This window comes from Rhinolophus sinicus, chromosome 3 (assembly GCF_057876585.1).
Source record: "Rhinolophus sinicus isolate RSI-liver-muscle chromosome 3, RSI-T2T, whole genome shotgun sequence".
Taxonomy (NCBI): Eukaryota; Metazoa; Chordata; class Mammalia; order Chiroptera; family Rhinolophidae; genus Rhinolophus; species Rhinolophus sinicus.
Genome location: NC_142503.1, coordinates 172,161,540 through 172,186,126, shown reverse-complemented (window position 1 = coordinate 172,186,126; position 24,587 = coordinate 172,161,540). Strand labels below are relative to the sequence as shown.

The window sequence follows — 24,587 nt, the reverse complement described above, 5'->3', positions numbered from 1 at the left end:
GGCCGCAGAGAAGGGTTACCACAGGCAAGAAGCCTGAGGCAAGTCAGGGACAGCGGCGGTGGCGGTCCCGGACCTCCTCCCCCGGTTACCTGTAAGGACTCCGACACGGATTTGATGATCGTGGTTAGTGAGGATCATTCCCTCGGTCGCCATGTTTCCCAGCGCAGTCACCGCACTGACAGGAGCCGGGAGAAGCCGGAGCTCGGAGCGCGCCAGCCGAGAGCGCGCTCGCCTTGGAGAGCGCGAGAGCGGGAGCGCGAGGTGAGCGGGGAAGGAGGGGGAGGCAGCCTTGTGCCCCGCGGCCTGCGCCGGGGAGAGGCCGGGCCGGGAGCGCGCGAGTCCGCGGGAGGGGCGGAGTCAGGGCGCGCGACCCCGAGTCCGGGTCGGAGGTGGCGAGCTGCGGGTGGGAGACGCGGCGGCTGCGGGAGGAGAATGCCCGGAGGTGTCGGTGCGAGGCGGGAGAGACCCAGGCCGCTCTGCGGAGCACGATACCCAGGGCGGCTGGATGGCAGCAGAGTGAGGGGAAAAGAGAGCACAAGCTCGGAAGGTTGCGGGGGCGGACTCGGGGACAGGGCGGAGCCACACCGCGAGGCGTGGAACTTGTGGAGAGTGAGGGGAGGAGTGAGCTCGGCTGCGGAGTACCGGCAGCGGCGAGGAGCCGGCCCAGCCGGAGGAGGACCCGGGAGCGCTCCGGGACGCGCGAGTAGCGCCGGATTGGCTGGGAAAACGCGAAGCGGGTGCGCGCGAGACACGAACGCAGTCTCAGCGGGACGCCAGACAGAAGCAATCTCCTGCCGAGCCGGGCTCCACTTCGTTTGTCAGCACCTCTGGCCGGCTCTCGGGGCCACGGAGCCTCTCTCCGGAGAGGACGAGGAAAGGGCTTAGCACGCCGGGCCACCCCTTGAATCCACCGGGAACTGCGGGCCGACCCCCTGAACGCACCAGGGAACCTGGAGTTAGCTTAGAAAGTTGCGTGGGTGGCAGAATGGAGGTTACGGTGACAGTCCACCGTGGGCGAAGGAGGTGTTATCCTGTCTTGCCTCTTGTCCCCGCCTGCTTCCTCGGGTCTGCTCGTCCTGCTGGAGGATTTCCGCCTCTCCTGTGCTTTAGGATACCCTCTCCAAGTCTACATGACAGTCCTCACGAGCTTAGGAGCCTGCAGCAGAGTATCTCGAGTGTAGATATCTGACTATCTTCTTGCTGCTGTCTTGTGGCTTTTTGTCTTCATCGCCACGATCTCTGCTTTTAAATGAAAAACACCAATCTTAGAAAGTGGGAAGAACGTGTTCCTCCCACCTGAACCATGTCACAAAAGCCGAAATAGAATACAGGCCATGACAATTGAGTTTCATTTCAGTGTTTGTGGAATATGAGATTACCATGAAAATAGCTTTTGTTACCACTTGTTTTCAGGTGTTTCTCATAAAATGTGTTATTTAATCACCTGTGGCTATTTCACATCGGTTTCTTTTTTCCCTTCTTTCAACTTATGAATAAAAAGTTATATACACACGTATATATTTTTTCCTCGGGTTCTCACCCATGGTAAAACCTAGGAAGCATAAAAATGAAAAAGTGTCAAAAATGTATAATCATCAATGTTTGTACACAATTAAAATCTCAGTCATTGTGATGGTTTTGAGTTTTTTTTATTGGTCCATTTGGGAACATGGACTTACCTTCTGACTGAAGATTTACATTGTTATGTATTTCGTTTTAAATGAGTACCAAGGAGATGAGGGATAGTATTGAGGTGGGATAAAATGAATTATTAATAGTAAAATTTCTTTTGAGTATGTGTATTGCATGGTATTTTTGACAGTGGATTAAAAATTGAAACCAGATCATGAACCCACTTCCTATAATTATCACCATAGAGCCTGGTGGCCAAGGGATTCTTAACTAGTTTCAGATGAGAGAGACATATGAGAAAGTGTGTCCACAGGGTTTCCTTCCTCAAACTAAAGATGAAAAGCAAATAGTTGGTTACATTGTTACTTTTGTAACCCATCTTTATTGTCTACAGCACCCTTACATTTGAAATGATTAAATGTCTTGAATTTTTAGAGAAATCCTAAACCTGCCCACTCGTGTCTTGTTACCTTAAATAAGTTTGGGCCTTTTCATCCTTTAAATAAGGTGATAGACTAATCACCTTTTAATTGGTAGACTAAATAAGCACCCTCTCAATTTAGAAATGCTATAATTATTCATGGACAGAAACTGGCACTTTTCATTTTACAAATAAAAAACGACCTATATAAAATTAGTAATGGTGAACTTCATTAAAATTTAATTGAGAAGGGTGAATATGAATTAAGCCTTACAAAGTATATGGAGGTTTGTTTGCTAAAATTACTAAAATTGCTGAAAAAGGTGTTCTTAATAGAACTAAACTGGACCATTATAATAGATGCCTGTCTTCCGACAATTTTCCTCAAGTGTATTCATCTGTGTCGAATTTAGCACACTATAACAAAATTTAAACAGGAAAAACCCAGTGACCTTACTGTCTAGTGTGACCTTTTACTGCTGGTTATTGAATGATTATGGCAGTATGCACATGGTTTTTTACTCCTGTTGTAGTGTGACTAGTTCTTCAAAATTTATCCTGGAATCAGGTGTTATAACAAAGAAAATGTTCTGGAAGGTAGGAAGACAGCAACATTTCCAAACATTGACAAATGTCTCAGGAACATGGTGGGGCAGAGGAGAACCAGAAGTGAAAGAATTGAGAGTTTGTATGTAAAGGATGAGAAGCGCCCAGGGTTTATTCTCCATTCTAAGATTTTAATAATGAAATCTACAGGAGTTTACATTAACTGAGGATTAACATAAAAGGTAAACATCTGGCTTTCATAATGATTTTCATTATGAAGATTAAACTTTATCAGTAGAAATGAATCACTGAATAAAGGTTGAGTTTTTTTCCAGTAATGATATATTTATACTTAGCCCTCCTGGTACTTTCATTTGCCTGTGGTTAATCACTATTGCGATATAAATAAGCCAAAAGCTGACTTTTTCTGTGGTCGGACTCGCCTCAATAACACTACCTGTGAGCAAGAAGGAATTTGGTAATGGACTATTCTTCCTCTCAGGCTCGTTTCACTCTTGCCTTTTTCCTGTTTGGCTAAATGCCACAACTAAAACTGAGTCGATTAAAAGTGGGTACAGACAACATTTTAAGTATGCTACTACATTGTACTCCTTAAAATGGTTAAAATGATAAATTTTGTTATGTGTACTAGGCACAATAAGAAAAATGGATGCAAGGTTGATTTTTAACCTCTAATTTTCCCCGAAGAAGCTTGATTATAGTCAAGATAAACTTTAAACTGGCTGAATTAGGCAGTGTATTATTTCCTAGGACTTCCATAACTAAGCACCACAAATTGGATGGCTTAAAACAACAAATACATTCGCTCACATTTTTGGAGGCCAGAAGTTTAAAATCAAGGTGTTGGTGAAGACATGCTCACTCTGAAGACTCCAGGGAAAAATTCTTGTCTCTTTCTAGCCTCTGGTAGTTGCCAACAACCCTCCGCATTCCTTGGCTTGTAGCAGCATCACTGCAATATTGGCTTGGCTTCCATCTTCACATGGCCTTCTCTGTGTATATTTTCACTTGTCCTTCTTACAAGGATACCAGTCATTGGATTTAGGGCCTACTGTTATCCAGTATGACCCCTGCATCTAATTATATCTACCAAATAGGTCACATTCTGAGTCAGAGTGAAATTTGGGGGACACTATTCAACCCAGTATAGGCAGTGATAGATTACATTACTGTGTATATTCATGAAAACTTACACACTAGGAATTCAGTCTATCAGAAATGACAGTTCAAAGATTTCTTTAAAAGCTGAGATTTAGAAATTAGACACACTCTTAGAGAAAAAACAGTTCTACAGAATAGAGAACACTGGGAAAGTTAATATTTGACCTAAGTAGCCTAATTCCTTCCCCCCGAAGTAGTTTTCTAAATCAGAATTTTCCAAAGTCTGGTGAGATAAATGTATTCATTCCTATTAATGAAATGGACACTACCTGTGTCTTTCAGTGAAGATACCCTTGTTATCTTTCAGTGAAGTGAAGATGAGCCACTTCAATTGCTCATGGAGTTTGATAGCACTTTTTTGGGAACAGCTAGGACAATGTTTTCCAATATCTTCCATGTAATAAATTTGAACTTTTCCTTGTACTTTTAATATTCTGTTTGTTCTGCACAGATTTCTGCTTGAATAATTATTTTGTGCCCTGGTCCTTTGTATTTCTTCCCACCCTTTCTCTCTTCCTCTGAGGTCCCCATCTGGAACTCCAGATGTACGAGGTTATTTTTGGTTGCAAGAGACTGATACTAGTTTAAACCAAAAGGAAATCATTTGCTCATACAGCTGGGAAGTCCAGACATATGTATAGCTTTAGGGTTGGCTAGCTTCAGGATCTGAAACCATAGTATCAAGATGCCATCTTTCAGCTATGCTAGTTCTTTGTTGACTTAATTCTTGCATTGGCTCTTTCTATGGGGTGGCAAAGATGGTTTTGGCTTCTCTAGGCTATAACTTAGATCAGTAGTTTTCAAGTCTGTCTGTGGCAATAGTAGACCCCAAGACCCTTTTAGAGGATCTGCAAGGTCAAAACTTTTTTCATACTAATACTAAGGTATTGTCTTTCCACTCTCATTTTCTCATTAGATACAGTGGAATTTTCCAGCAGCTACATGATGTGTAATGATATTCCTCTGGTATCTGATGAAATGTATTTGTATATTTTTATACTTAAAAAATTTAATGGGGCCGGCCCAGTGGCTCAGGCGGTTAGAGCTCCATGCTCCTAACTCCAAAGGCTGCCCGTTCGATTCCCACATGGGCCAGTGGGCTCTCAACCACAAGGTTGCCAGTTCAATTCCTCCAGTCCTGCAAGGGATGGTGGGCTCCGCCCCCTGCAACTAAGATTGAACATGGCACCTTGCGCTGTGCTGCCCCTGAGCCCCCAGATGGCTCAGTTGGTTGGAGCACATCCTCTAAACGACAAGGTGGCTGGTTCGACTCCCACAAGGGATGGTGGGCTGCGCCCCCTGCAACTAGCAATGGAAACTGGACCTGGAGCTGAGCTGCGCCCTCCACAACTAAGACTGAAAGGACAACAACTGGAAGCTGAACAGCACCCTCCACAACTAAGATTGAAAGGACAACAACTTGACTTGGAAAAAAGGCCTGGAAGTACACACTGTTCCCCAATAAAGTCCTGTACCCCTTACCCAATAAAAAGAAATCTTTAAAAAAAATTTAATATACTAAATATCAATAGATATAACTTACATAAATGAAAGCTCTTTGGAGTCCTCAATAATTTTTTTTTTCTAAATATAAAGTTGTCCTGAGAAAAAATCTTGAGAACCATAGATTTAGGTCATATAACCATCCCCAAAGCACTTACTAAGGCAACGGGAGTGGAATTTTCTGATTGGATAGGCTTCCATCATGTACTCACCCAGAAGAAGGAGATCAGCTATATGCCTATCAAATGAACAAAGAGCAGGGGAGGATGGATCTGGGTACCATATGGAAGGAGAGTAGTGCTTTGATAGGTTAGCAGTTCAAATCTTTTTACAGATTCCTATCTCCACCATTACTACAGATTTTATTCTTTTCTGAGAGCTCTAATTTATACCTTTAATACCACCCACATCATCTCATGTTAATATTCACAAGATAGAGAAGCTCTTGTACATTTGTACTAACAATTTACAAATGTACAAGGTCACCCTTATTTGTATGGCTGGTTATCTAATAAAAGAAGAAAATCAGGAACAAAAAGTTTCTGATTTATAAAGAAAGCACTGGTATTTCTCCCTCCATAATTGAAAGAAAGGGTAGGCAATAATGAAGGAGGACAAAATTTGCTAGAAGAAGAAAGAATTAGTAGATAATGGAAACGACGGTAAGATTTGTTAAATGGAAAAGGAACATTAAGTGCCCAGAAGCTATTTGATTTCTTAAAAGAGCTCTGTCTACAAGGCCTTAAGTTTTTAGTGTTCTGTATACACTAGTCAAGGAAAGATAGTCCCATCCTTAATAACTGACATTATTGAGGTTGTGAACTTTTTAAAAATTCACAAACATCATGCTTTTCTTAAATTATTATTAATTGGTTTCCATGTAATCAAACTTAGCTTACAACCCAGCTACCCTAGAAAAATACCTTTGTCTCTATAAAAAAAAAATTATATATATATATATATATATATATATATATATATATATATACACAAAAAGAAAATCGTTTTGTTAACCTAAATCTCATTTTCTCTCAGGTTGACTAATAATTGGAGGAAGTATGGTTTATAGGAATGTTTGTACAGTTTTTCAGTTTAAAATTAACCTTAAGTAAAAGTTTGAAATATTAGGAAGTATAAATGAATTTGTGAAGGAAGCAGAGATCAGTTGCCCTGAAAAATCTCATTTTATCCTGTAATATTTACATTTTATATTTATTGGCTGTGTATCTCCTGTGGTATTGACTGGTTGCAGAGCAGGTATCCCTTTCCAACACAAAACCTTGTTCTCTTCCATTTCCTAATATTTGATTACCTAATACAGAACATATGAAGCAATGGGGACTTTGAATTGCTAGCAATGCAGGCTCCCCCCAAGGTGCCAAAAGGGCTGTTAGAAATTTGCCTTGGCACATAAAAGATTGCAAAAGCCTGTGCCTATAAAAAGAGACACCACCTAAGGTGGCCATAGTTCACACCAACAATACTAAAGCTGGATTTTCTGCCTGGATCTAAAAGGGTAAGGCATAATGTTGCATACTGTCACTTGAAAGTATCAGGCTATGGGGATGGCTGGTTAGCTCAGTTGGTTAGAGCGCGGTGCTCTTAACAACAAGGTTGCCGGTTCGATCCCCACATGGGCCACTGTGAGCTGTGCCCTCCACAACTGGATTAAAACAACTACTATGTGACTTGGAGTTGATGGGTCCTAGAAAAGGACACAAATAAATAAAAAACTTTAAAAAAAAAAAAAGAAAGAAAGTATCAGGCTATGGTTGGCCCTATTTCATATAGAAGTGTGACAAACATCACTAAGAATTTTGAAGTTATTGCAAAAAGGCATCTTTTAGGGGTGAAATGTTAGCAGATATTTTGTGAATAGCTAGAAAGTCAAGGTAAAATAAAGGGCATAAGCCACAAGAATAATACTACCCAACATTATGGTTTGTAAATGTATTGCCGATGGGACAGAGTTTTTCCTCAGTTGAACTTAAAATTGAAAAGTATATTCCAAATACAGTCAAGGATATCAGGAGTTTTATTCTCAGAGAAACATAATTGGAATATTATGAGTATAAATAAAACTATAATAATGATGTTTCAATTCCACCAATACTTTCTGACTGCTAATTCAGTTCCCCCTAATAATTTGATTCTGAGATCGGGGTACCCTAACCATAGACATATTCTAATCACATTGGAAAGTATAGCACTCTCTGTACTTTAAATTAATATTTGGTATCTGTGACTCTCTTGGGAGTTTGAGCAGCTTGAATGAGTCTCTGATCTTTTGGATATGTTGACCAAATAAATTTGTATACACAAAGCTGAGATCCATATCATGGACTTATCAAAATGCAGACACCCATGAACAGCCAGCCATTCTAACTGACAATTTTGCATTGCCATGTAGGTGAAAGTCAGAGTCCCATGTAAAGTCTTAAAAACAAAGTAGAATAAAAAGCTACAATATTTCAGTTTTATGTTTTGAAAAAATTGAATGATTTGGAGCATTTGAGAGAAAGATGACAAGCCTGAATGTTAACGAACGTAGAATTTCAATACTTTGGAGATGGCAAATGATTCATTTTTAAAGAATCATTTGTAAGTCTCTGCTAGCAAGTAAACTAGCTTATTTAATGGCTTAGTTAATGAATAATTAACAATAAGAAATGATGCAATAAAGTTCAAAAGATGGGGAAAAGGTCAGATATTCATCTAAACCCACTGAAGGGGTAAAACAACAACATGTGATTTTAAAACATTCAAATGCTACTCTTTTAATCCAGTTTTTAAATTGCAAATCTAAGGCTCTGAAATTAAATGACTTGTTCAAAGTAGTCAGTGGAACAGTCAGATTTTATATTCGTGATTTTTGTCTCATTGCTCTGTCTAATCCAATTGACTTGGAAAATCTCTCAGGAATGCTAACTTTCTTGAAACAGAATGTGGGTTACACAGTCAGCTAACTCAGTTGGTAGAACAAGAAACTAATCATCTAAGGTCTGCAGACCCTATTATTTTTGTGGTTAACAGAGGCATAATATGAATTGAATTGGAATGTGAACTGGTAGTAATAATACCTGGGCTTTGGTAATCAGTTTAATTGTTAACAGCATCAATAAACTATGGTAGTTTGAATTCCTTTCAATATTTCTAAACTCCAGTTTCGCTTCTGTGAAGTGAAGAAACTTTATGCTTATTTAAAGTCCCTTCCAATGACTTTATGTGAACTTTTTCTAGTCCAATAGTACATTTTGTTTAATCCACCTTAAATACACCTTTATAGATTTAAATTGACTTGGGAAGAATGAAGATTTTTAATTGGTTGTCTTATTTTGCTCATTACCAGAAGGTAAAGGGATTCCTACAGGTCATGAAGTGTTTTGTAACAAATCCACTTTCCCTATATTGGCACGAAATAGAAAATTAGTGACACCTAATCAGAATAAAGAAAAGATCTGAAGATCTCAGGGACTATAATATGATCCAGTAGTATCATGTTGACACAAGTAGTATCACTTTGCAATGAACTTTCTGTGGCTTTATGCAATATCTGAGCCTCTATCAAATCCCAGGCACTGTGTCAAAATGAAAAGACGAACAAGACATAATCCTGGGCCTCAAAGAGCTCATCATTTGGTAAGGGATGTAGCTGGGTGAGCAAATAATTGCAATATAGTTCATTAAGTGCTATGGTAGAGGTAAGAGAGCCTAGAACAGTGATTCTCAAACCTGGCTGCACTTAAGAATTTCCCAGGGAGTTTTTAAGAAATACAAATGCTCTTGCCCTATCCCTCAGAGATCATGATTTAAATGATCTGGAGAGGGGCCCAGTGAATTGGTATTTTTAAAAGCTCCCGAGGAGATTCTAATACACAACTAGGATTGAGAATTACTGGGATAAAAGATGGGCACCAAACTCAATGCTTAGGACAAATAGGTGGTGGTCAAACAGACAAAAAAAAGAAGAATCTTTCAGGCAGAGGAACAGCTTTGTGCAAAAGCATGGAGATAATAGAACTCATGGTGTATCAGGGGAACTGCTAATTGTTCTGTAGAGCTCAATGTAAGATATATGAGAGAAGGGAGAATATAGTGAAAGTTGAGCCTGGGGACAGAGGCAGGAGGCAAATCATTATACGGTCTATGAATGAGTTTGGACTTTACCCTAAAGTCAATGGGAAACCAGTAGGGAAGTGACATGATCTCATTTCTTTTTTAGAAAAGGTAGTTTCAGTGGTGCTGTGGAAGATGGATTAGAGGTACTGGAAATAGGAAAACTAATTAAGAGGCTGTGGTAATCCAGGCAGGAAAGAGGGCCTGAACTAAAACAGTGGTACTAAGAAGGTAGAAGATATTCAAGGACTAGATAGCTAAGAGGCAGAGTCAACTGGGCAGTTGGATGTGGTTGGTGAGAAAGTAAGAGGAGACTATGCAGTGTAATTTTCCTTATTTTGTACCTACTTTTACTCATTTGCCAGTGATGGATCTGCCCAGAATTAAACATTTCAGAGGTAGAAAGGAACAGCCTTTCATGGACTTGTTAACAACATACATTGTGGTTTGAATCTAGTCATTTCAAAATCAAAAGCTATCAAAATAATCTGATGCTGTTTTACAATCCCTAAATGAATAAATTCCTGCCATGCTTAGGGCCAAACATCTAACTAGCATTTCCACCCAGTTTGGTGGGGAATGAGAGGGGAAACAGCACTAAAACAAAGGTTTGAGGGATTTTAATTAACACAAATGGCTATGCCTAGTCTTGAAATCTGTCCAAGCAAATGGAGTGAAAGTCTTCTAATACTTCAGAGATTCATCTGGCAGTGACCTAAGAAACAGCCTCCCTCCTGCATCATCACACTGACTTATTTTAGTTCCTTGTTGTTCTGTGCAGGTCTTTGATCCCAGGATTCTCTAAAATGTTGGGGAGAGGGGGAGAAAAAAAGAATAGAAAATATAGCTAAAACAACAAGTGCCCTGGCATTTACTTTGTCAATCCCTAAAAATAATAAATTAGCATGTACATTAACAGATGCATTCCAAAAACCCACCACCATCATTTCAAGCCTTTAAAGTGATTTTGGAAATGAACGTAGTTCTTACCACATCAGATTCATTTTTGCCTGTAGTTGCTCTGCCCATAGTGGTCATGCCCACAGTACCTGAGGGGAAACATTGGGAAAATGAGAATTTTCTTTGAGGAAAAAAAGAAAAGTTTTAATTTTAGTTGCAAGGTGATTAACATTCATCATAGTATCATATTATCGTATCACTGTAGGATTGACTCTGGTATTAGCATTGATGGGGATTTTCTCATTGTTTTAAAAATTAACTTTATCAAACAGTATTTTTTTTTTTTTTTCATTGGGGAATATTGGGGAACAGTGTGTTTCTCCAGGGCCCATCAGCTCCAAGTCGCTGTCCTTCAGTCTGGTTGTGGAGGGCACAGCTCACTGGCCCATGTGGAAATCAAACTAGCAACCCTGTTGTTCAGAGTTCGCGCTCTAACCAACTTAGCCATCTGGCCACCCTCAAACAGCACTTTTAAAGTTCGAGTGACAAACATTTTTTTGTTGTTGATAGCTCATGTCCCACAGGAAAAAAGAATCATTGAGTATTACATACAAGTAAAACGTTTTGATGGGCTTCTAAATGTACTTATAATACAACTTTTAAATGAAGAAATGTGATGGTAAATCATATACATATTCTTGTATATATACACCCTCAGATAACCTAGATGCATAGTCCACAAAAATGGCCAACTGTGGATTGTGAAGAGCAAACAAAAGATAAAGGTGGGGTGGGGAGGAGAAACAGGAGGCAGAGAGAATGACAGGAACAGGCTGAGATTGAGAAGGAGGAGGCAATAAAAAGGAGAGAGAGGAATGCTAAATAGGTTCTGTAGTGAATCTGTCCTTAGGTTAGGGTTGCCGGACTGAAACACAAGACACCCAGTTGACTTTGGATTTCAGTAAACACCAAATAATTTTTAGTATAATTGTGTTTCATGCAATATTTGAGACATACTATAAAGTTATTGTTTATCTGCAATTCAATTTTAACTGTGCATCCTCTTTCTCTTTGCTAAATATAACAACCTGTCCTAGACATCCTGCTGCTCTCCAAGTGTGTGATGCAAAACAGTTTGGAAGCTAATGTCACTCACTGAAATAATCACTAATAAAGGTGCAGTTTACTTTTTTCATCCTTTAAAGTTTACAGTTTGGAAAGAAGACTTTTATTCACTCCTTGGACTTCTATGGGGTTTTATATGAAGTGAATGAATGACCTAGTTTAGAAATTAACTTCATAACCTACTAACTTTGACGTCAAGTTGCCTCAAAGCTTTAAAAAAGTCTGCATTTGAGAGCAATACTATTTATCAAGGATTCAGATTTGAGCTAGCTGTGGGTTTCCACCCCTGCCTTTCAGCATTTTAGCTTAACACTACTATTTTCCTTTCAGCAGCAACCTGCTGGAGTGTATTTCAGCCATCAGGAAGAGTAATACTAAAGTGAAGTAAAGGTTAAAGCCGGGAAGAATGACTTGCTTTCAGAACAGAGGGAGTTATAGAATAAATAAGGTCTCAAGAGTATTCATTTCCCACCCCACTGGACTTTCATCTGAATTTATAAATGTAGCAATATATTCACATCCAAACTTTAGCTTCTTCTCAAAAAAGCTCGAGGATATGCTAAGAGTCTGGTGGGAGGGGTTAGGGGAAGAGAGAAAAGCAAGGCTGTCAGAATCAAATGTCTTATCATCACTTCTATTATTACTAAAGATAAACTTCTTTAAACACCAGCAGGCATGATGGGAAATTCAGCTGAATTTAAAGATTGCTTTGTGCCTGCACTCTCAAAGATAGGTGACTGCCGAAGGCCATGAACTGTTCTCTTGACTACTGAAGCCAGGGCAGGGCTGCCATACATTCTGGGTTAAATAGAAATTTTACAGTGGTGGAGAAGTAAATCCCTTCAAATGTGACTCATCTCTGCAAAGACGAAAAGGAAAGACCTTACCCTAGGTAGAGAATGTTTTTCTCTTCTATAAGACTAGATGATGCAGTATGCTAAACAGGTAAGACTGACAGTGGTAATCCCACAACCTGGGCATTAACACAGGATTGAATTTGCGGGCCAAATGGGTCACACCACTGCAAGGCAGCCAACCAGCACACAAGACCAGGAGGCGGGACATGGGAGGAAGGATTCTTGGCCAAGAACAGTGAAAGAAACCCTCCCCCTCCTTAGAAATGCCTGGAACAGGAGGGCCTGTGCCTTCATTTGCTGGGAGGTGTGTCCAAAAGTACATTCCACCTTTCCTTTAAGACAGATTTGTGAAATTCAATTCTTTTGAAACTAGAGGAGAAGGAACATTATCCAGGAACACTATTTAAAGTTCTTAACCTTCAAAAAATCACCATCTTATGCAGTTGTCTAGCCAACTTTTTAATGCAGTGTCCCAATTGCCTGATTTATCAGTGGTAGAAAAAAACAGTATTAGATAGGGATTGTGGAGGAAGTGGACAGTGACTGTTTTTTCAGAATGGAGGGAACTGTAGTTCAGGGAGTAGTAAGAATTGTGCAGCAGAACACTGAGTTTAACGTGGTCTAATCAAGGCTGCCAGTGAGTAATACACCTCAGTGCCACAGAGCATGGCAGAAAACATCGATAGTTTATTATTTTTTTCTTTTTTCATTTGATACATAAATGTAGCACATTTTGTCCTAAAGGTAATAGAAGGCCTATCGCTCTCATAGCATTTCCTGAATTACCACGATTTGTGGACTAGAAGCCTGGATGTGATTGGTGCCACCTACTGGGCGAAATGCAGAATTACAAATCTGTCAACCGGTTTCGGAACCGTTTACTACTGAACAAATTAACCTTAGGGAGTATGATTCTTCATTGAGAACATTATATATTAAACAAGTGATAAATTTGGGTTCAAGTCATGGACTGTGGAAATGCAAGAGTCATGAGGAATCACATACTTGAATACTGGAGATGAGCTTTGGATACGGAGTCAGCAGCCTGACTTCTCTGAACTTGTTTCTTGTTCTATAATACTTACCCCATAGAGTCATTGTGAGGGGTAAACAAAGCCATATGTTTTCAACATACTCTATAATATGTTATGGTTGTTTTAGATAAAGAAAAATATTGAAACTGAATGATTTGCCCAGGTTATTTAACTGATTAGCCTCAGAGTAAGGCTATTACTCATATATATGACTCTAAACCCAACGTTTTTTACACTAAATTACTATTTCCAAAAATTTGTTGGTGAGATGAGTTTAGGTAAATCTAGAGATAAATGAGATAAATCTAGGGGGTGCTAAGACACAGATTAAATATTTTAAGTCACAGTGGGAAAATTATTGCCTTTTCAGTTTTTTTCAAACTTGATAGCATCAAGGAGAAAGTTTCAATTTGTTGCTGGGTTTATTTAAAACTCTCCACGTCTTGCTGATCCCACTTTTTAATAAAGGAAAACAGGCCTCAGGCTTCAACATCTTGCTATAATATTAAAATTTTGTTTTCTGTATACGTATTATTAAGTTTACTTTCAATTATGGATAAGTTCATTGGTGTTTCATTTACAACAGTAATATTTTATTTTCAAATAATGCATTTAAGAAATTAAAGAAGTCAATCTAAACAGAAAATATTCAATAAACAGTAGTCCAAGTGACACAGAAGTCGGGAAACACTGAGCAAAACCAAACTACCTCCCTATTATATCACTGTTGGTAATAATATCTTAACGTAATTACTTTAAAAATCCCTCTGTAAAGAAAACTAATATTTCTTTTGTTTACTTTTCAATAATCAAACACTAGGTTATAAATAGGTCACTATAACCAAACTCTAAGACTTAGATTTCAGGTCCACTTGGGCTCAAACAAACCTAAAGATTTTGTATAGTGTGTGTTAGAAAATGAAACTGGCCTATAATCTATGCTCAATGAATGCACAATCAATAAAACACAGGAGCAGTGGGTCACTAACACCTGTGGCTACAGTCGTTTACGGTAACTTTACAATTTGATGGCCTATCACTTAATTCTCCAGAAGCACAAGAGAAGAGAACAGAAAAGAGGGTGTTGGTTTATGGGCTGTCCTAGTTCAAAACTATATTCAATTTTCTGCAAGCAAACAAACAAAAAAATTCCTGAGGTTATCAAGTTGAATGGAATCCTTCACTATTTACTAATCTTGGTTTGATTTGAATCTGGAACTAAAAAAATTTTGACTTCTTACTGTAGGAATCCCTTGAGATGACCTTCAGCTAATTTTAAATGAAATAAAACAAGGGTCTATCCTTCCCAGAACCCTCCTCTCCTCTATCTTTTTCATGCTTATCTTAATGACTTTACACTGCTTCTGGCTGTAGTCCAGGTTCTTATTGGAGAAGAAAACCTCAAGCTTTCTGAGGTCCAATTGTTATCAAAACAATAGTTAAAAGAAAAACATGAATGGAACACCGGCTGAAGAATAGGTAGTCCATCCAATCTTCTAGATTTTCTAAATCTTACATATGGATCAAGTCAGAACAACAAAGTGCTATGCACCTGTTCCAAATCATATTGAGCTGATTCATCACTTTTTAAACATTTCAAATTAATAATTTCTTATCAGATTGTGCCAAAGAACAGAAAAGAAACAGCCTAGGAAATTTAGATTCTGAGTTCATTTTAGAAATATTATTGAAGACATTAGCTACTATAACACACATAGAGTGTCCTGTCCCCATGGTAAGGACCTGGAAAAGAAATTTCTTTCTGATCTCAATACCAATAAAAGCTATGTTTCTCCTGAGAAATTGGTTATTGTTATTTGGTGGACATCATAAATCCATGTTTCTTTTTCTGGGAAATTCAGAACCAAGTTTGAAGCCTACCCCTACCAACTATATAGCACTTCTATTTTGCATTTTCATGCAAATAACCTGGCTTCAAGTTATTTTCCCTTTGCCTTGATTTAGTCATCCATTTATTTAATTCTATGTGCTGTATGTGATTTTATAAACTGTTGAAACTCTTTATAGAATAAGATTGAGAAGAAATTAGAGATATACATACTGATACTGATGAAACATTGTCATTCCTTAGCTGTGATTTCTCATTGCATGTCTCTTTTAAAATACAGAGCTCAGACTCGTAGATCCCTGAAAATTTAAGAACCCTTTCCTCCTGCCCCTCAGAAGCCATTCCTTTATTCTAATTTTTTTGTGGTAAACTATATCATTTCCTCTAACGATTCCATAAATTTTTTGTGGGGGGAGACGGGGGTGCTAAAACTCCCAGAGGAATATGTGGATTGGTGAAACTCACAACTATTGTCAAATGACTGTCTCTTTGACCTTCTGTTCTGAAGTAGCAAAGTCTATTCTAACAAGATTTGTGAGATCAAATTACTCTAATTCCTAGGAAGGGGGGGGTGGGTTGGGAGGAAATTAATATTTTATCAAGTGCCAACTATGTATCAACTACATTTGCTAAGTACATGATGTATTATTACTTAGTTTTTACAAAGGAAAATTTCATTTCCTCCAGAGGAATTCTTACCCTAGTATGAGAACTAAGTAATAATAATAATAATAATGTTAATAGTAATAAAATTTATTATAACACTCCTGACTTTTAACTTACTGTGTGTCAGACACTGTGTTGATCACTTTACATGTAATGGGAACGTTAATGTAAAACAAAACAAAGCAAAATCTCAAACTGTGTGCCTATGAATCTCTACCTACCTTGGGACCCTGGAAGATTGAAAAATGCTTGGTTTGGCTCAAAATTCTGCTGTAAATACAGTGACAATTTCAGGTCATTGGCCTTCTGGTAGTTCTTCAAGGCTTCTATTCTCAGCTCAATCACTTTTCCATTAAAATCATTCTACAAGAGAATATTTTTCAAAACTATTCATATACTGTTGGCTTCTCTACATCTACTGTTACCTGAACCCTTTTTACTCAGAAGTTTAAAAATGATCCCATCATGCTTAGTCTTTAAAAGTTGGACAGAAAGTATTTATGACTTTCTCCCCATTTCAAATAGAACAAAATCAAGACCATAGGAAAAAATGCTATTTTCCCCAAGTTACTCAAGGGGAAGCTGGAGAGAAGTCTCTCTAGCCATCTCACCATGAAGCATTTCTTTAAACAGGACAATTGGTAATCGAGATGAAGGGATCAGACTTAACATTATGAAACTAAAAGCCTTTATATTGTATGAATGAAATTGTACCCCACGTTTAGCATGGGATGACCTTAATACCTGAAGGATGTTGGCTTGTTCCTGATATCTGACCCATTCTATTTTCCTCTGTTGCTTTTCCTGGTGGAAGAAAGAGCCTCTGGGTGAAAAAGTAAATTGAGATCAGAAATCAGTTTTCTCAATATGCCTCAAAGACTTTATAGCAAAATTGTGGTGTCATAGATTCACTAACAAATTGGTTTCAACTGCATAGTCCTTCTAATTATCCTTACCTGTGCAATCCACTCTCCAAAAGTTAAAAGCTAAAGGAGTACAATCATTTTCTGTGAATGAATTGGCTGTGAGAAGATTAGGTGCAAGCATAATACCTCTAAATAAATGTTCAGAAAACAAATTAACAAATATATCACATAGTTATTGCAAAGTTGTCATTATTGGTACAGCTTCTCCCACTTTGCCCTAGCTAACATGATTTTCCAGAAACTTGCAGTGTTGCTCTGACTCAAATATCCCCAGAGAACCAGATCTCCTTTAAAAATTTGCATCATTTCAGGAGCACACTATAGTTTAGGCAGATAACGGCTACATTAAAGACATCTAATCTATCAGCTCTAAAAGCCAGTACCATTCAGAAAGATTGTACTACCTTCCTTATCTCCTTCAGTTTCTCTGCACATGATGTCTCCAATTCATTCTTGATCTTCCTGGGTGATGAGGGGGTTTGGGGAGCCTGGCATGAAAGAAGAGAGCTAAAGGAATAGGAGGCCCCAGAAAAGAAGTGCAATGTCTCAGCAGGCAGTAATCCAGTATACTCTAAAGGCCTAGAATCCTACCTATCTGCCTACCCAAAATAGCTCTGATTGTCAACAGGCCATTTCCAATGTGTGGAATACACAACCTTTAAATTCTAAGTGCCGTGCAGTCTACTTGCCTTTCCATCCTGTAAGTTTGCTTTATTTTTTATCTGTGGTGTTTTTTGTTGATCACCGAGTTCTTCTGTGTTGAATGTCTGTAGAGAGACATTTTGGCAAAGCTTTAAGTTAGTGGGAATTAGTAAGGGAAGTGGAAAGGCAACATGGGTCAAGGCTTTTGGATCCTGTCAGTCAGCAACTTCTCAGGGCCCAACATGAAAAGTGAATTACCACAGGGGGTTCAGAATGAAACAAGCCCTTCCGTTTTGTCCCTCGAGTGTACCTTATAATAATAAAAACTCTGAACTGAATCCTCATTATATATCAGTCATTACTATGAGCTACTTACTTACATTACGACATCACAAACATTCTCATTTAATCCTCTCAGGACTATTTTTATTTCCATTTTATAGATGAGAAAACAGAAACTTGGCTAAGTCATTTGTTTGGGGTCACACAGGTAGGAAGGTACAGAGCTGGAATTTGAACTAGATCTCAGACTCTGAAGCCTGTGTTTTTAACCACAGTGCATGCGGCTCTTCTCTCTCCATTTCTCACTGTCAGAAAATATGGGTGGGGTAAGCCATATATATGGGTAGCCCTTATGAAAAGTGTTTTGGGAGCTCTGGAAAAGATGGATTTTGATAGAGGAATTGTGCTGGCACATTTCCTGTCACAAGGACTCAAGAATTCAGGAACTGAAACTTCGGGCAATTCACTGCACTGATTTGTGGCTGCCACTGAGAACTAGGCCTTGATGGTATCCTCATTACTTATGGAAAGATGAGATGGAAATGCAGTCAGAGATCACACCACACACCTGTTCTCATCAAAAGACACAATCTGTTCTTCTAGTCTCATAGTCTGTGCAAAAGCACTCACATCCCAGCGACTTAGTCCACTAAGGAATTTCCACTCCCTTCTGGTCCCAACAAAAGGCCCTACCATGTCTTAAACCATGTTGTTGTCTTAAACCATGCAATGCTTGCTGCAAAATCAACAAGGGGAATTAGAATTCATCTGTTCATTCAACTTACGTTAATTGATTGTCTACTATGTTCCAGGTATTGTGCTATGCGCTGGAGATTCAGAGATGACTAAAGCGAGCAAGACACCAGAGGAACTCATACTCCAGAGGGGAGACAAGAAGCAAGTAAGATAGTAATAAAATAAAACTAATAATAAGCTTATATTATAAAAAGTGTTGGAGGACATGAACAGGGTTGTATAATAGAAAGTAGGAGGGAGGTTGCCCTATTTTAAAGACAATGAAGAAGGAGGACCTCCCTGAGGAGGTGACATTTAAGCAGAGAGAGCATGAGCCAACCACAAGAAAACATCATTACAGGCCGCAGGGGATAAAACAAGAACAAAAGACTTCAGATAAGAAAAGTCTTGGCAGGTCTGAGAAACCACAAGGAGGCCAGTGTGGGAGGGAAGGACTTCTATGAGAGGAGACTAGAGAGGTAGGCAAGAGCAGCTGTAAAGGGTTTTCTTAAGAAGAGTGATATGATTTGTTTTAAAAATATCACTTTGGCTGCTTGGCAAAGAACGAGTTGGAATAAGGCCTGAATGGAAGCGGGGACTGGAAAAAATGAGGATGGGGACAAGAGGGAGGGGAAGTTCTTTGCATTATGGTCTGTAAGATAATACTTTCAAGAGATCCTTAGAGGCACACCTTGTTCCATAGCATCTCCATTTCCTTCCGAAGCATCTTGTTTTTCCTTTCCTGTTGGAGGGGGGAAAAAAAAACCAAACAAACAGAAACGTGTTCCTCCAGTCATTGTAGTGAAGTTGAAAGAAATTACTATGTAATAGGGGAAAAGGAGTACAGGGACATAGCCACAGAGGAAAGCAATAAATGGGCCTAGCCCGACATCCAGGAACATGAGACATGAGTTTGATGATGATGATGATAAAAAATATAATAACGATTTTGAATAACTACTTTAAATATGGTAATTATGGAGTGATATCTATATAAATGAGTTCCTCATATTTATAATACTTAAGGTGTTCTTGTCATACGGCAATTTCTCTGGGGCTTAGACCACTAATTTCTAGTTCTTAAGATCCTTTACATTGTTGATTTTTAAGAATCTTATAAGAATCTCTCAGAGTGAACTATTTATTTTTCTCCTACGTTGGCAGGTATGCCTTCTGAAGTGTGCAGGTTTAATATGCTTCTATTCATTAACCCTTAGATAAAAAGTGGCTTTTTAAAAAAAATCAAAGTAATAGAATTTTTGTTAGCTAGTCTTTGTTCTTCCCCACATTTTATCTGACTCCCTTTGGATCATCCTGGACTTTCTAGATCAAGGAGATAGTAGTGTTGGAGCATCAGATACTAAGATGAATACTCTATCTTTCCGTCCACTTCTGACAACAGCAATGGTATTGGGGCCTGTTCAGGAAGCCATTCCCTGGATTACCCACTAACCTCTTACCAGATTCTGCTTCATCTCCTCTGCTTCTTTAATGAGCTCCATGACTGAGGATTCTTCACTCCCCTTCCCTGCCATGATCTGCCTCATAATCTGCAGACTAGAATGGAGAGACTCATGAAATGTAATACTTCCTAAAGAGCAATATTAATATTTTGCAATCAGGCAGAAAATACTCTACCATGGGAGTGAGATGGGGGCTGAAATCACAGGAGCTATGGAAGTCCTTCGGGCCATAGAAGGTCTCTATAGGATGACTCCATTCCTAATTGACATTTGCCTTAGCTCTGTGCTCTAGAATGAATTCTGTGTTCTATAATGCTCAAAACTTAGGTCACAGCCAGTGCAACTCCTCTCCACCCCTTCAGAAGAATGTTTTGGTGTATGATTTTTGGGGCAGAAAGGGACACTTTTGCCCCTGTGAAGAAGGAGTTTGAAGAACCTGTTGTCCTCAGGATAAATCCCAGAATTATTCCCTACCACGTCTCTGTCCATCTCTCCCACCTTGCTTCTCCATATAAAGACATTTGGGATAGTGGGGAAACCAGTTATCTCCTCATGGTAGCCCCCAGAGAATCAAGCCATCAAGAAGTTGCTAACAAAATCTGAATCAATAGCCAAGTCTTTGACTGTGAGAGAAGATATCCTTTAAAGGTATTAATATTCATTGTACTTTTTCCTCTCTAATTATAAGCAGAGAAGCAAAACTTTGTGTTCTCTTGCCCTCAGATAAGCCTGAGTTTCTGGGTTGCTTGACCACAACTTTCGGTGTGGTATTTTTTCTCCAAAAGTGTGAGCTCCCTGAGATGCTTATGGAAAGGGTAGAGAATGAAGCTAGACCCATTAAAGTGAGATTGCCTGAGACTAGAAAGGAAACAGAGAGTTGGTGGGTCCCAAGAACAGTGAGTGTCCTAGTGAAGAGTTAAGACCTCAACTGCCTAGTATATTTAGAGAAGCCAGACCCCGGGCACAGAAAAGATTGCCATTCCACTGCTTGGCATAAGAAGAGCAGAAACATCTATCCTAAAGTGATTCCACAAACATGAATAAGGAGCTATCAGTGTGACCATGATAGACTGAAGACAATAAAGGCTCTTATTTGTTTCTTGGGTGGATACCCTAGGGAAGAAGAGTAATAACTATAGCCCCGTGAGATGAGGGCTGAGTCATATTTAATTTTACTAAAAGAAGATAAAGGATTCCTTGCCATTCTGATTTTGTGGTTACAAGTTCTTTACCTACTATAGCTGAATGTCTAAACCTTTTTTAAAAAATGTAAATAATAATTGCAAATCCTATGGATTAAAGTTCTTCAGCCTTTCTCCCTTCAGGAAATCCTGAGTAGGGAGCCCTTACCTTCTTTGTTTTTCCTCCAAGTTAGACATTAACATCTGGAATAAAAGATTGTTCTTATCTTTAAGTGGTTTTAGCATCTCTAGCAGTTCCTGCTTCCTTTGTTTTAAGTCCTCATTCAATTCCTTCAAATAGTTGTCATCTATTTTAGAACTTCTGTGGGAAGAGACACCATAATACCTCCCTTTAGTCTGGGTTAATAATAGAGACCCTCTTTTCCCTCCTGGATAGTTACCACTTGGCATCTTCTGTCAAAGACTCACCTTGTTTTTGAGGGCAAGTAAGAACCTGGAGAGTTTGAACTACTTGTCATCTTGAAGGGAAACTTCTACTTTAAGAATAAAGAGGTTTTCTTGAAAATATGTGCCTTTTTATTCCATTCAGTTAAGTCATCATTTTTGTGCTGCTGTTCTTGAAACTCCTGTTGCATTGGACTGATTTTAACTACAGCTTGAGGTCACAATGGGCCTAAGACCACAGAATTAACAGGTCTCTTAAGTAACTCCAAAATCAATGACAGTTTGTTGACTAAAAGTACTATTAACTACATCTCAGAAGTTGCTTTAGCTTTAGCCAAAAGTTTTATTCTGAAGTCTTTGGTTGAATAGGATAAAATCACAACATATCTATATTATGGAATTCCTATTGTGTTAAAAAAGGGGTGGGGGCTGTCAAAAATAACTTATCAACACTATCTTCCATGGCAGTTAACCTCTGTGGAATGCATACTATGTGTGGGGTAGAGTGCTGGATTCTGTGAGTGAAGAATCACAGGGGCTATCTTTTGGGGCTCTTAGGAAGAGGAGGGGACACCTCTAAGAGACATTAAAAAAAAATAGAGGCCAAACTGGCAAGTACAGATATAATATTGAATAACACTGTATATGTGCCAGTTGTCATTATTTTCCTATCTTTAAAACTTGATATATACCAATGGTAATGTAGAATAATATTGGACAGGATATTATTTGTGAAAGATCCATACTGTCCCTATGTCTTTCCATAGCCAGGCTCTTTCCTAAGAGGCTGTAATTCTAGACTCACCTCCAGATTCTGAGTCAGCCTCCATTTTCCTGTCCCTATTAGAATCATATTTATCCTAGACCCTAAGATCTCCTTTATCTTCTGCTCACTAGTGACATGGTTTTCATCTATGTCACTAGTAAGCAGTAGATAACCCAAAAAGTTATATGTTTGTTTCTTCATACCATTTAAACATAATTGTAGGGCAGTATTTTTAATGACATTCTCAAATGTGAATTCAGTCATGTCAATTTAAAGTATTAACTGAGAATTTTTCAGGTATTTTCTAGGGGTATTCTCCAAAATAACCTAAACCCTTTGTCTTTGGGAAAACCTTAAAAGCAGAGTATTGCAGTGGAAGTAACACAAGACTAGTTTGTCAGATTTTGGTTTGAATCTCACCTTCATTGTGAGCCATGAACTGTAATTTACTAAATTCTCCAAGCCTCTGTTCCTATTTTTGTAAAAGTGAGAATTGTAAATAAAAAGGTTTGTTGTGAGAATGAAATGTAATATTATGTCAAGTTCCTGGCTCAGATATTTATATTTTAGTGCGTCTTGGGTTGGTTTAGGTTTGGGGATTGTTTAATGCCCTAAGTAAGCAGTCAAATACAAAAAAAGCTGATTTATACGAAGCTAATGAAGCTTAAGCTACAGAGCCCTTCATTTTCACAGACCTCTTCCGAACACCAGGTATCTCCTTTTATATTCGTAATTTTGTATTCTTCTTTGGAATGAGAGAACTTCCCCAAATTATATACATTTAGGGTCCCACAAAACCTAGATCTGCCCCTGGTTAGATATGATACATCTTTCTTCTAAGTATCTTCTACATCAAAATTTCTCTTTAGGCAGTCTCTAAAAATACTTTTTCTAAAGCATATATGTGTCCCTTATAAGTTTTGTATGATAGCTAGTGTAATATGACATTAAATTAGAACAGCCATATCAGGTAAAGCATAATGTAATTCACATTGGTTGCCCTAGGAGTTCCCATGAAAAGTGTGGATTGAATGAGGGTGAGCCAACTCCACACAGAAGAAGGAACGAAGTGGATTAATTATTTTTTAATTAAATGTATTGGGGTGACATTGGTTAGTGAAATTATATAGGTCTCAAGTGTATCTTTCTATAATACATCATCTATATATTGCATTGTGTGTTCATCACCCAGAGTCAGTTCTCCTTCCATCACCATATATTTGACCCCCTTTTCCCTCTTCTACCATCTGCCCACCCCCCTTACAGGTGGTAGCAAATAGTAGAGGACAAAAATGCCATTGATCACTAAAGTGTGACTTCTTTAAATTTCATATTGTGACATTTGGTTGGCAGAGTTATGTTGGAATTTTAAAACATTTAATGGGCAGGCAGCATCCCAACTCACCTTCCTTTCTGTCCTTGCTTGTGAATGATTGAAAGTGGAGGAACACTTGCTATTCTGATGTGCTCTTTGCTATAGCCAATCAGCTCCTTTTGTTTCCTAACATTCCAAGGCCCATTTCTTCCACCTGGAATATGACTTACAAAAATAATATTTGCCTTGTAATAATGTAAATGACTTTAAGAGATTGAAAACAAGAAAGAATATTAAAATGGGATAATTGATATGCAACCTTACCTCTGGGATGGAGGTAGATACAGATGACCATTAGAAATAGAAAGAAGGAAAGTCGAAGACTAATTTTTCCTGAAGTAGAAAGTCAGGTCATCTGTTAATTGAGGAAGCATGGTAGGAAACTTTGGAAGAGTAATGACTTGAGGTTTGGAATAACACCTGAGCAGTGGCAAAGGAAGCCAACCAGGCAAGAGTGAAAAGGATTGCCAAATAGGGCTAAGAGTCAAGGTGAGTTTGGGAATTGCAGATTTGTCATGGCATGAATCAGCAGTTATACAATTTCTCCAGCAGTGCTTGGCAAACTAGAAGCAGTAGTAGAGAGAACAGATGGTTGTTTGACTCTGAGCTGAGACTTGGCAGAATGGCAGAAGTTTAAGGGAGTAAGGGGGCTAAGAGTGCTAGTGAGAATATCAGTCAAAAGGTTGATCATTGCCTTTAGGTTATGAAGGGAAGAAAATGAAGAAGGGGTGGCTAAGTGGAAATCAGGAAAAGGTTAAAATTAAGGAGTTTAGGGTGGAAGAACAGGTGGTTATGGTCAGTGAATATACATCTCATAAAATAACTTGCGGAAACTTATCTCTGTTTAGATTAATTGTAGTAGCAATTCATATGTTTTATTCTGCAGTAAATTTTCTGTTGCTTCCTGTCACTGCATAATATTCACTGAAATTCATGTGGTACTTCAAAATAGGCCTTATAACAAGCTATTCACAATGACTT

General features: G+C 38.6%; 2 protein-coding genes across 34 annotated transcripts in view; both read right to left on the bottom strand.

Annotated features, from left to right (window-relative positions):
• GPHN (gephyrin) overlaps window positions 1-370 on the bottom strand; it is a 431,232-nt gene extending 430,862 nt beyond the window's left edge. For all 33 annotated transcript variants that reach the window (XM_074327330.2, XM_074327331.2, XM_074327333.2 and 30 more), the window contains exon 1: window positions 90-370. In XM_074327330.2, the coding sequence (XP_074183431.1) occupies window positions 90-153 (64 nt within the window). In that variant the 5' untranslated portion in view covers window positions 154-370. The remainder of the gene's footprint in view (window positions 1-89) is intronic.
• On the bottom strand, window positions 168-21,539 carry CCDC196 (coiled-coil domain containing 196). The gene is made up of 12 exons (XM_019733286.3): window positions 21,490-21,539; window positions 21,230-21,382; window positions 19,877-19,973; window positions 19,108-19,158; window positions 17,447-17,524; window positions 17,162-17,245; window positions 16,576-16,635; window positions 16,053-16,194; window positions 10,391-10,449; window positions 10,092-10,201; window positions 563-932; window positions 168-476 (listed from the first exon to the last, which is right to left on the bottom strand). The coding sequence occupies exons 1-12, from the start codon at window positions 21,537-21,539 to the stop codon at window positions 168-170; spliced, it is 1,563 nt and encodes a 520-aa protein (XP_019588845.3).
• Window positions 21,540-24,587: the final 3,048 nt, after the last annotated feature.